Raw genomic sequence first — 13290 nt, forward strand, 5'->3', positions numbered from 1 at the left:
GTTGCCTATAGCAACCAATCAGACGCTAGCTGTCACTTTGTAGAAAGCAATAGACAAATGCTAACTAGAATCTGATTGGTTGCTATAGGCAACATCTCCACTTTTTCAAACCCGCCGTTTAGTAAATCTAGCCTTAAGTCTGTATTTGTGGTCTTAATATTTTATGTTATTGTTAACTAACCCTAATCCTACCTATAACCATTTGCTAGATATACCCTTAATAGAGAGTATTCAGTGCTTACCTGTACAGTTAAGCGCTGAATACACCTGTACAGCAGCCTTTGCTGTCTTTAGGTGGCAGGACATTTGCAATTTCCTTTAAAAGTAGTGGCCAAAGCCAATTACAGCAACCTTTTAGTTAATGTAAAAAATATGCCCCTTTTTATTTTAGGTGTATTATTATTATTATAGATCATTACAGGCCTAACGTAAAATATGTTGAGGATTATGACCTGATAGAAGAATAGTGGTGATGGGCAGCACAGTGACTCAGTGGTTAGCATTTCTGCCTCACAGCACTGGGGTCATGAGTTCAATTCCCGACCATGGCCTTATCTGTGAGGAGTTTATATGTTCTCCCTGTGTTTGCATGGGTTTCCTCTGGGTGCTCCGGTTTCCTCCCACACTCCAAAAACATACTGGTAGGTTAATTGGCTGCTATCAAAATTGACCCTAGTCTCTCTCTGTATGTGTGTGTGTGTGTATATTAGGGAATTTAGACTGTAAGCTCCAATGGGGCAGGGACTGATGTGAGTGAGTTCTCTGTACAACGCTGCGGAATCAGTGGCGCTATATAAATAAATGATGATGATGATGATGATTTGCAGTGCAGGAGTATAGTGTCAGATATGCTGTACTACATTATACTGTCCCCTACATGTGGGTACGTGTGTGTCTTAGAAGGAATATAAAAAAAAAGGCACATCCCAAATAAAGCCACACCCAATACTTTGCATAAACACGTCCACCTATAAATTAGCCCCATGAGCTGTTTGCTCTCAAGTGAAAACATTTTACTCACAAATTCAGCCCCACATGCTTCAAAAATTAGAGGGAACATTGCCTGAGAGTCCAACCCAAAAAAAACCACAGCAGAATAAAAGTTAATTTTTGGGAACACAGTTAGATATAGTACACCCATTTGCCTCCCATTATTTGAAAATCTCAAAGCGTGACCTTTCTATGTGCTATTTAGTGCATTAGCGAAAGTTAAGATTTGGCACTATCACGTGTAATTGGGCAGGTTTGAAGGATCATAAGGACAGATCTCTAATCTCTTACATTTAATCGTCTGTTAACTCCATCCAGTAAACACATCTAACCTTTCTGTGTACGCCAAATCCGTATAATAATGTGGATTGAACAGGATATTGTAGACTCCAGTATTTGTTCCCGAAAAGGGGAGATTGAGATAATATGCATTATATATTAGTGAAGACACTATAGTAATGCTATGAAACACACACCATTTTACTGCTTAAACTTTGCACTGGGAGTCTGGGAGACCGACCGGGATTTCGGGAGTCTCCCGGACATTCCAGGAGAGTTGGCAAGTATGGGTACAACCTGTGTTTTACAATGTAACAGACTTTTTTTTAATCAATGCTAAAGTTTACAGATGTAAACCTTAGGTCTGCTCTCTAAAGGGCAGGGCAATGGCCTATTCTGACCGGTACATGCCACAGTCTGTGTATACTCAGAAGAAGCTTCCACGCTGCTCTATTGGGAGCAGAGCAGGCGGCCCTGGGAGGTGAGAATGATATTGCCCCTACCCAAATTTACTATCATCATTAGCAGCAGCATAGGCAAACCGAGAGGGGGGGGGGGGGTCCTAGTGCCTGGAAACCCCCCCAAACCTGGGGCACTGTATAATTGAGGTGGCTGGACCCTGCCCCCGCTTCACACGGCTCTGCTTAGAAAGGGAGACCTGTGTGCACCTAACAGTAGTGCACGCAGCATTGCCCATGTATATTATGGGGATAGGAAGAGTTGGAGAGCAGCCAAGCACTGTCTAATATTATAGCCACGCCCCCATGCATGCTGGTCACGCCCACTGGTGGCGTGGTGTGGAAACTGCCCTCTACAAATCCTGCGTTTGCCCCTGAGCAGATATTTATATAGCCCCACTTATTCCACTTATGAGACTCCTAAAACTGTGGTTGTGACATGAAATAATTTTCTCTTCCCTTATTTGTGCTGAGCTGATTTCAGATGTACGGCGGTATGTCACAATGAGACACGCTAAAGCTTCATTGCCAAACTATTGCTTCATAGACGTCACGTTAAAAGAATTATTGTGTAGAAACTTTTAAGGCGCACATCATCATCAGCATCAGCTATTTATATAGCGCCACTGGTTCCGCAGCGCTGTACAGAGAACTCGCTCACATCAGTCCCTGCCCCATTGGGGCTTACAATCTAAATTCCCTAACATATACACTCAGACAGAGAGAGACTACGGTCAATTTTGAAAGCAGCCAATTAACCTACCAGTATGTTTTTGGAGTGTGGGAGGAAACCGAAGCACCCGGAGGAAACCCACGCAAACACGGGGAGAACATACAAACTCCACACAGATAAGGTCATGGTCACTAATCAAACTCATGACCCCAGTGCTGTGAGGCAGAAGTGCTAACCACTGAGCCACCGTGCTGCCCTAATTGCTATGCACTGTTTCGCCCCCTGATGTAGGGCATCCAAATGCAAACCTGGTGGACTAGAGATAAGCAAAATCGCTGCAAAATTTCCTGTGAATCAAGATTCACATAGGAACTGAAATACAGGTCCTGATTCATTAAGGAATGTAAATGCTGATATGTGCCATATTTTGTGCAAAATTGCTCTGCGCATTCCCAGAACCGGACGATACGCCAGTAACATCCAATTAATCTTCGAACGCAAAGAACTCTTATTACAAGCTACGATTTCATGGGCAGGAAGGGGGAAGGGTCTCGGCGTGTGCTCAAAGTCAGTGTACAGTTAGGATGTGCCAAGCTCCAGCACACACAGTAGTATCCAATGCAAGCTGTGGACATCTCTCAGGTTCGCGATTTTCAGCCGTATATCTTGCTCCAGCGACAGATCAGGTGTAAGTGCCGATTACTAGCGATGACAGCCGCGTAAGCATGATAGAACATGTGTTTGCAATCAAGGGCAAGTGTAAAAAAGGCATTTTATGTACAGTAGACATTAATAACATCCTAATAAATGTATTTTATTGGGGGGAAAAATGGAAAAAGAAACCTTTTTTTTTAAATGTTTTGTCTCTAATTATTATAAGGTGACATTAATTGAATATTTTTTTCGTGTGTCATCATCATCTATTTATTTATATAGCGCCACTAATTCCGCAGCGCTGTACAGAGAACTCACTCACATCAGTCCCTGCCCCATTGGAGCTTACAGTCTAAATTCCCTAATATATAGACACACAGACCGAGAGAGACTAAGGGCAATTTAATAGCAGCCAATTAACCTACCAGTATGTTTTTGGAGTGTGGGAGGACACGGGAGCAAACCCACGCAAACTCCACACAGATAAGGTCATGGTCGGGAATCGAACTTATGACCCCAGTGCCGTGAGGCAGAAGTGCTAACCACCGAGCCACCGTGCTGTGTATGGATATATCCTGCGATGTATTGTCTGTAACAGCAGAGTGTACCTAGACCCGTGCCTGATTTTTATTCGCCATCGCTGTATTCGTAAAATTTGCAATTTGCGCAATGTGCAATGTACGACGACAGCGCCATTCAAACTCCGCCAGAAAGGTGCAAAATTCTGCAGCCAAATGTGGCACATGACCTATAATCTGTGTAACAGGTTTGAAACATTTTCTCATCAGTATTATGGACTTATTTGCGCACATGACAGCTTGAGGTTGGCACCTGTTAAAAAAACAAACAAAAAAAACAGGAAACCAATATACTCTCTGGATGCAGAAAGTATAATAATGCTGTTTCAGTAGGGCGGGTCACCACACTTGAACTTTTCATACCCATTGGTGGTTTGGGTGTTCAGAGGAGAAACAGATTGCACTTCATCTGTGTAGACTTGGAAGGAAAAGAGGCTTTTATCAGGGTTTTTTCTGTGCACTTTAAGGGGTATATTAACTAAACGGCGGGTTTGAAGAAGTGGAGATGTTGCCTATAGCAACCAATCAGATTCTAGCTGTCATTTATTTAGCGCATTCTACAAAATGAAAACTAGAATCTGATTGGTTGCTATAGGCAACATCTCCACTTCTTCAAACCCGCAGTTTAGTAAATCTAGCCCCAAATATCTTCTTTTCAGACCTTTGCTGGGGGACAAAATCAGAAAATTAAATTATGAGAAATGAGACACGAGAAATACCCCTGATACCCTCTCCGACAACCAAAATTGATTTATAACGTCTCTTACTTTGCTATCGCAAGCTTCAATAGAATACACAGGACAATTGTATAGCAGTCATCATTCAAGCAACACAATTAACTGCCCTGAGTACGATTTCAGCATAAGATGAAAAATTTGGGCAGTGTCCTGTCTATTCGATGTCAAAACAATTATAATTTTCCAACTATGGACAATCCCAAATTCCTACTTCGTATCTCAAAAATTAAATTGCATTCAATTCATCATCAGATTTGAAGCTGTTTTTCTGTGTCCTGATATAATCGATATCCCGTACCATTCGTTATGGAGTTATTGGAATAAACATATGAAATTCTTCTTTGCGCTGTCTGGGGACCCTGCTCCTTTCACGATCTAATGCACAGGGGGTTACGCTTTATCAAAGAAAATAAATAAATAAACCTACCTGGCACTGGAAATCATTAAATAAACCTCTAAAGGACATCTCTAAAACGCTGCTTGTCCTGGGATAGTGTCAATCACCCCAAAAATTTGTTCAAGATAATATAAATATGATTAGAATATGAATAAATAAGAAGAGGCATCTAAGAGGTGATAATAAACAAGGAATATCCAAGGGGAGAACTTGATTGGATAATATATCCACAACGATTGCAAAACCTTATATAAAATTAAAATTGATTAAACCCAATAAAACATGAAAAATAACATAATACCACAATGCCAATAATAGATGGGTATATTATACCCTACCAATGTTTAAAAAGACCACAGGCTAGATTTACTAAGCTGCAGGTTTGAAAAAGTGGGGATGTTGCCTATAGCAACCAATCAGATTCTAGCTTTCATTTATTTAGTACTTTCTACAAAATGACAGCTAGAATCTGATTGGTTGCTATAGGCAACATCCCCACTTTTTCAAACCCGCAGCTTAGTAAATCTAGCCCCACATGTTACAGAGTCCTAGGAATAGTGAATAGACATATAGTGCTTTCCAGATTGATATCTCCTGTATAATAGTAATATAAATCCAGTCCAATATTGATATTAACAGACGGGAGAAGAGACAAGTGGAACCTCATAGGAATATATAATCTCCAATATTGTAATATAGTTCTCCAGTAGTTAGCAAAATACTTGCAGTTTGGAAGTCCACGTGGAGAGGGTTCCCGGCGTTTCGTCCTCTCCGCGAGTCCTCACGGAGAGGACGAAACGCGTCGCTAAGCTAATACACTACCTGGGAACCGCCTGTTCAATGTCAGGAAACAAGCGTAAGGTCAGGGTTACAGGCAGACAATGATGGTTGGAAGATGCGAAGGGTCAGTAACAGGAGATCAAAGCACCTGGCACCAGGTGTAAAGACAATTTGGGGGATTCCAAACGGGCTCGGCGGTATGTGACAAAACCATAAGGGTACATAATGAAAGTAATCCAAAAAGCCCCGGATTATATCATGTTTTTCTCTATTTAAACCCTCTGGATCTGATTCATCAAGGTATGTACCTGACGATTCTGAGCGCATCGTCCGCAAATTCACTCTGCGCATGCGCAGAAGCGGGAGATAAGTCCGTGAACGCAGCCCTGTCTGCTCCATCTTCAAACGCAAAGGACACTTACTGCAGCCTACCTATCGTTAGTGATAACAGTCTCCTATGCATGCTATAACATGTGTTTGCAATTAGGAGCAACTGTAAAAAATTATTTTATGCTCATTAGACATTAAGAACATCCTAATAAATGTATTTCTTGTTTTATCACTAATGCTTATATTATTAACAGGTGACATTAATTCAATATTTTTTTCACTTTTTACTTTTGCGAATTTATAATCCACACAGCTATTGGATTTATCCTGCTACGTCTTGCCCAGCAGACCTGGCCCCCGATTTCAATGCTGCGCGCATCTTGAGATCCCTGCCTTGGCGGATTGGGGAGTGCGCAAAGCCGAAATACGTGCGTTTTAATATTAAACGCAGGTCGCTCTCAGAATTTGCGGGTTTGATGAACCAGGGCCTATAACTAAAAGCTCGTTAGTTGAAATTTGTCACCAAAATGTCTGCTACCAGCAGCTTCCTGTGTGGTAGGCGTGTGGCACAGCTCAGTGACATCGCTATACATTACTGCTCCGAGAACCACTGGCTCCAAGCAGAGGGTGACCCCACAGCACCGAGAACAGTCAGCAAAACACCGGAACACTATGGCTAAAAGTCATGCAAGCAGAAGTCTTGTAGAAAGGAAGAAGGAGGGCACAGCTAACCAACAAAAAGCAGAAGGAACTGTGTTCAATGGCAGAAGTGCAATCACCTTTCCACGGACTATCTGCGCTGCCAAAAAGGCATCTGCCTAGAGGTTACCCACAAAAACCAGCCTCCCAGCAAGATGCCAGTCACACTACAGAGAGGACAACCTCATAATATGGACTAATATTTATGTCGCGCCTACAAAGCTGCTCAGTAAAAATCCCTGATTTACTACATCAAACATCCACCCTTGGGGACCAGGACACCCACAGCTGCACTTTTTAGGTAGGTTACCGTTAACAAGCAGATAATATGGGAACAGATTTATTGTCCCTTAATTTATTTACAAGCCATGAGAATAAATTGTGATTTATTCACTTGCAAAACAGAATCTTCACTCAGCTACTTAATAGCAAAACTCTAATTTGTTAAATGTATCGTCCTAGTTTGTTAAATAATAAATGTGTTTATTAAAAAAAAGCAAAAAACATATTTGCACAATTTTTATACAAAGGCCATCTGTATTTTTTTCCAGTATTAGAATTTGTGCAAAATAACTGATAAAGGAATAACTTAACTTTTCTCTCCCCTTAAAGCCAAATAATGAAATGTGCCGCAGTCTGAAGTACGAAATATTTTCTAGTTCTACTTATTGTATGTTCCTAAGTGCAATTATATTTGTAACTTCAGTGCTATCCGTTTACAAAATCACTCACTGCCAGTAACAGTTTTTGTATACAGTCTTTAAATTCTCAATGAATAATCCCTCACCCAATTTAAGATATTTGCCCCAGCAGTGGGATGCCCATGAAAAAACAGTCAGTATTTAACTTATGTGCAAAACAGAAAACTAATTTGCACCCCTTGCATTGTAACATGGTTTTGTCCAGGAGACTTAAATAAGAAGTTTCTTAAGTTAAGATCCTTAATGAATCAGGCCCCTTATCAGGAAAATGAAGTGGTATGAATTAACACCAGAATCAGAGAGGTATATTTCCATGGAGAATCTCGCACCGCTGTAATAGAAACGTTCCCAGTCACTGTTTGCGTTGTCTGTCTAATATACGCCATGTGTCTCTCCATAGTGACATCATGATTGGATTAAGAATGCCCTTGACGCACAAACTGCGGCACAGGTCAGCGCTCGTCTTTGCACTGATGACTCTTGTCTGGAACATAAGGTTTGTACTATTTATAGGTTCTGAGGAAAGCCTGGCTTCCGCCACCAATTTGACTGTATTGATTTGGCACTGGCCCTTCCGCAAGCCAATGGACCTCTCGGGAGACGTGTGCTCCGACCTTTACAACATCAAGAACTGCAAACTGACGGACGATCGAAGCTTTTACCCCCAGAGTGATGTGGTGGTCTTTCACCACAAGGAACTTGGTAAGAGTGGCAACGAGATGCCCGACCAGCCTAGACTTCCTAAACAGATGTGGGTTTGGGCAACTCTAGAGTCTCCTACCAATACCCGTGGGCTTGAAAAATGGAACAACGTCTTCAACTGGACTTTGACCTATCGAGAAGACTCTGACATCTTTGTGCCGTATGGGGAAATGGTTCCCAACTTGGTTATGAAGTTTAATCAATCTGCTAAGACTGGCTTGGTGGCCTGGGTTGTTAGTAACTACCACCATTCCCAAGAGAGGGCTTCATTTTTCAAAGACTTGTCAACCTACCTCAAGGTGGACGTGTATGGAAAAGCCAATAAGAAACCTTTATGTCCATCCTGTCTGATCCCAACTATGTCCTGCTACTTCTTCTATCTGGCTTTGGAGAACTCTGTCCACCAAGACTACATCACGGAGAAGTTGTGGCAGAACTCTTTTCTTGCTGGTACAGTTCCGGTGGTGTTAGGTCCACCGCGACAAAGCTACGAGAAGTTTATACCCCCTGACTCCTTTATCCATGTGTCGGACTTTCCGTCACCCAAACATCTGGCCGACTTTCTGGTGTCAGTGACTCCACAGCGTTACAGAGAGTTCTTCCGCTGGCGGGAAGCGTACGGGGTGAAAGTATACACAGACTGGAGGGAGCGGTTCTGTACAATTTGTTCAAAATACCCCAGTCTACCCAGGACCAAAGTGTACTCCAATTTGGACGGCTGGTTTAATCGAAGAGATGAATGAATATGGTTATATTGTTATATTCTAAATAGCGTATTACAGCCGTATAGTGTGGTGAAATGATTGATAGCTTTATGTGGAATCTGGACTCATGATTGTGTCTATAGGTGACAAGCGGAAATAAATTATCTCTGTGACATTGTGTATCCTTTTGGTAGATGCTTTGTGATAGATTCTTATTCAAGCTCATGTTATTGCATTTTATAGAATATTTATACATTATGTTTTATACTTATAGGCAGGGCCGTAGACCTCGGAGCTCTAAAAAACAGTGTGAAAATAAAACTGTGCACTATTTTCAGCCAGTATTTCCCTGCATACATCCCTTGCATTGCAACATGGTTTGTCCTGGTGTAAATTTGCAAACCTTAGCTGGATTTGCTCCAAAACTTGAGGCCCCAAATTATTTTCCCATCTTCAGATGACTTTTATTGTTTGCTTTGTCTATGCCCCCCTGCAACTTTTACTAAATGAATTGCTTTTTCTTTTTTTTTCCCCTGTACTTTCCAGCAGTGTCTTTACATCATCAGTGGGAGTTGCCTTTTTTTTGGGGTTGTTCACAGCTATGCTGTCTGATGGTGTCCAAAGAGCTCCTGTGTGTCATCATATTCCAGGGCAGGGATACAAGAAAACAAAACTGTCTGATGATATAAAGTCACTACTGAAAACCACAGAATGAAGCCAGGAGCAAATATCGGTGTATTAGTTGTAGCAATATGTGCAAGTCAAAGCTACCTGAAGGTGCAAAAGCTGTAATTAATTACTAAGCACATGCCTGGATTATATAATACACATGTGTATGCTATTAAAGCTGCATGGTTCAACTGTAATAGGCTGGGTTTTTATAGCACTACTTTTTACTAGTCTGCTGTAATGATTTGTAAATGCTATACCAGGTCTGGTGGCTCTCCAGAGGTTGTGAAACTACAAGTCCCAGCATGCTTTTCCAGCCAATAACTGACAGGGTATGCTGGTTCTTGAAGTTTCACAACACCTGGAGAGCTACAGGTTGTCCATGAATGTCTTATACCATTATTATTAATGGTGTTACTGCTATATGTTCTGTTTAAGTGTGTTCTGTACTCCTATTGCTCCCTGCAGTTGTATATCATAAATGTTTAGTGTGACCTCCCTGCTACAGTCTGCATAGGCAAACCGAGGCGGGGAATTCCTAGTGCCTGGAAACCCCCCTCCAAGCCTGGAGCACTGTATAACTGAGGTGGCTGGACCCTTCCCCTCGCTTCACACGGCTCTACTTGAAAAGGGAGAGCTGCGTGCACCTAACAGTAGTGCACAGAACATTGCCCATGTATATTATGGGGATAGGAAGAGTTGGAGAGCAGCCAAGCACTGTCTAAAATTATAGCCACACCCCCAATGCATGCTGGTCAGTCCTACTGGTGGCGTGGAAACCCCCATCTACAAATCCTGCGTTTGCCCCTGGTCTGCTATTCCCCCATACATATATGTTTACTAACCACCTCTGCCCTGTGATCACTGCAGTCAGTATACTTACTGTGGAGGTTTGCAGCGTTCAGCCCTGTGGATGAGCCTCTACTCGTAATATCAGGCTTCAGACTGTAGTCTGGGTATGTTAAAAGACCACGTCGGCACTGGCCTAGGGCGTCCATATTTCAGGAACGGCAAGCTGCCCCAGCGTCATCATCTTTATCTTTTTCTTGTGCATCCCCATTAACATAAAAAAAAAAACAACGGTCATTTTACATTTCTGGCAGAATTATAAACATATATGTTTCGTTTACTGCTTTTGAGGATTATCCAACTTCTTGAGAAATACATCGGGGAAAATAGCGCAGTATAGTGATCGAGTGATCTGTATGCTGTGCTGCTTCTGTTGTCAACACAATGATATACTGCCTGCCTCATATCCTCACATTAACATCAGTGTATAATACTGCTCAATATCACTGATGATTAGATCTCTATGCTGCACCCACTTACACAATGGGGGCCTGGTACATTAAGGAACGGAAATGCCGATATGTGCTGTATTTTGCGTCAAATTGCGCTGCGCATGCCTAGGAGTGGTCTGTACGCCACTGAACGCAAGTATATCCAATTCATCTTCCAACGCAAAGGACACTTCCAACAGCCTATGTGCCGAGTGATATTGATGACGGCTGTGTATGCATGCTACAACATGTGTTTGAAACCAAGAGCAACTGTAATAATGCATTTTATGTACAGTAGACATTAGTAACATCCTAATAAATGTATTTAATGGGGGGGAGGGGGGGACATTTTTTTGTGAAAGTTAATCAAAAATTTGAGTAAGTTTTCTTACTCAAGTTTTCTGGGCAAAACCATGTTGCAAAGCACTGGGGTGCAAATTAGTTTTTTATTTTGCACATACACTAAATACTGTCTGTTTTTTTCAGGTAGCACACAAATACTTGATAGCTTATTTGTACACTGACATTTAAAGTTGATCTAAAACATGCCCTACCCCAACTATAAATCTGCCATAACATTTTAAATTTAACTCCCCCTGCAATGCAACATGGTTTTGCCTTACCGAGTTACTTTCGCTTAACTTTCCTTAATGCATCAAGCCCTATATTACTAATAGGTGACAATAGTTGAATAATATATATATATATATATATATATATATATATTTTATTTTATTTTTTTAATGTGCATTCTGCTGCAATCTATTGTACGCAAAACGCTTTCATTTGCACGTTCACTCTCCGCGATCAGGAGACGCATCCAAGGGGACCTCTATGTGCAGAGAGTTGGACAAATCTGAAAAGGCGCATTGTGCAAAAGTCGCATCGGAAATCCAACCTCCGACCACTTCAGAACCAGCCTGTCATTAAAGCCAACTTTTCATTTTTTTTCTGTTAAAATACTGCTCAGTTTTTGCTATTTTATGGCTTAAACCACTGATCAGAGCGATGGAACATCGAGATTTTTATTGCATGTGGTCCCTGTGTGTTTGAAGATTTGTTTCACGTTGGTCAGAGTGCACGAAAATATGTGTTACCTCACGAACGTGTAGGATGAGACCCGTTCTCCGCCAGCTCGTTTCTGGAGCAAAATTCTTTTTACTTAGTGGTGATTGCTGTGGAAAATTAACTCTCTTCACCCCATTATCTTAAGTCAGTAATCTCTCTCAGCAAAACGAATTCTAGTTTTTGCACCGCTGCAAAGTAGGAAGTGGGCGAACTGTGTGTCCTACATGGCACATTACCCCCCTGTGCCTCACATATTCTGGTAATATGTCTTTTTATACTTCTGAGAACCCCTCAGACCCTCCCCTCCAGCCTGTAAGATTGAAACGATATAAATCTCTGCTAATTTCACACTTCTGATGAGTCAGAGAGAGATTTGGCTCAGCTCTGCTGGTTTCTGTCTGAGGCAGACGCTGCCAATATGAGTCAGTCAGACATCGTTGGTTTTGTTATTGATCATGAAAAACATCTTCTGCATCCCGTACACCCGTGACACCCACCTACTGTGATTTAAAATCCACTGAGGAAGGTTTTTAGGCCATAGATGGTTGGTGGTACAAATGTTTTTTTAGCATGAGATGGCCATAAGCTAGTGGCTGGGATGGAACATGGCATTGCTGTGCCTCATACCAAAATTTGGGGCAGGGCCTGGAGATGCCTGTTCACCCCCCTCCCTTGGTTCAATCCTCCAAATGGCTTCCGTACGGTGTGCCACACAAATTGCCTCAGTGATCTAAATGGTTCATAGCGAATGGTTAAGCCATCTTCTCATGTATAATGGTTCAGTCCACAAAATGGCTACCTCTACGTGAGGTAATTTACAAAGTGCAAAAACCCTGCTGCGAAGTGCAAACCCAGTTTTCACCTTGATTTGCACATGCGTGCCTAGGTTTCTGTCAAAGTACGTGGGTTTGCTTGGCAGCATTTGCGTAGGAGCAGATATCTGCACAAGCCGAGGGCAGCACAGGGAGGGCGATGTGAAACGATTCACGTCTACAAGAACCGCTTGTAATAAAAAAAAATGTCCTAATGTCACCTCACTCTTATAATAATTAAAACCGATAAATGAGCATCCACTGAGTGCAATTTGAAGGGAATAACTGGGGGGAAAAAATTCGATGAAAATGGTGGTGCTACATTGGTAGACGGTCTCTGACGTTGATCCCAGAGGCGTGGTTAAAGTGGCCAGTGTGGGGGACGTCGTAGCGAAATTCACATTATTACAACCCCTGACCCCGCTGCGTAGTGCACATGAGAGGGCAGGGCTAAGAGGATACAATTTGCAGCGAATCACCTCACCATGGCCACCCTCCACCCACCTCACTGAGGAAGTCAGCAGGAGGTCCCATTCTCTCCCAGGAGTCCGAGAAGACTCCACCAACTTCGGAAGTCTCCCGGACGTTTTCCGGGAAAGTAGGCGACTACGGTTCGGCTCGTTGCAACTCTTGAAACTTTTCATCCTCTCCGCACTTTTAGGCTGCTGAATCGTCCTGAGAGTGGAGAGAGATGTGCGCGTCAATGGCGATTTCTGGAGCGCATCGAGTGCACACGAATTAGGCCAACTGTGTGTACACCGCAGGCACACTTCAGGGGA

General features: G+C 42.3%; 1 protein-coding gene across 1 annotated transcript; it reads left to right on the forward strand.

Annotated features, from left to right (window-relative positions):
* Positions 1 to 6483: 6483 nt before the first annotated feature.
* On the forward strand, positions 6484 to 8855 carry FUT7 (fucosyltransferase 7). Its single transcript, XM_075186089.1, has 2 exons — positions 6484 to 6876; positions 7677 to 8855. The coding sequence occupies exon 2, from the start codon at positions 7684 to 7686 to the stop codon at positions 8719 to 8721; it is 1038 nt and encodes a 345-aa protein (XP_075042190.1). The 5' UTR covers positions 6484 to 6876; positions 7677 to 7683; the 3' UTR covers positions 8722 to 8855.
* The last annotated feature ends 4435 nt before the right edge of the window (positions 8856 to 13290 follow it).

Source organism: Mixophyes fleayi, chromosome 9, assembly GCF_038048845.1.
Source record: "Mixophyes fleayi isolate aMixFle1 chromosome 9, aMixFle1.hap1, whole genome shotgun sequence".
Lineage (NCBI taxonomy): Eukaryota > Metazoa > Chordata > Amphibia > Anura > Limnodynastidae > Mixophyes > Mixophyes fleayi.

Coding starts and splice junctions, on each gene's coding strand:
- FUT7 (XM_075186089.1), top strand. CDS start 7,684: ATGATTGGATTAAGAATGCCCTTGACGCACAAACTGCGGCACAGGTCA.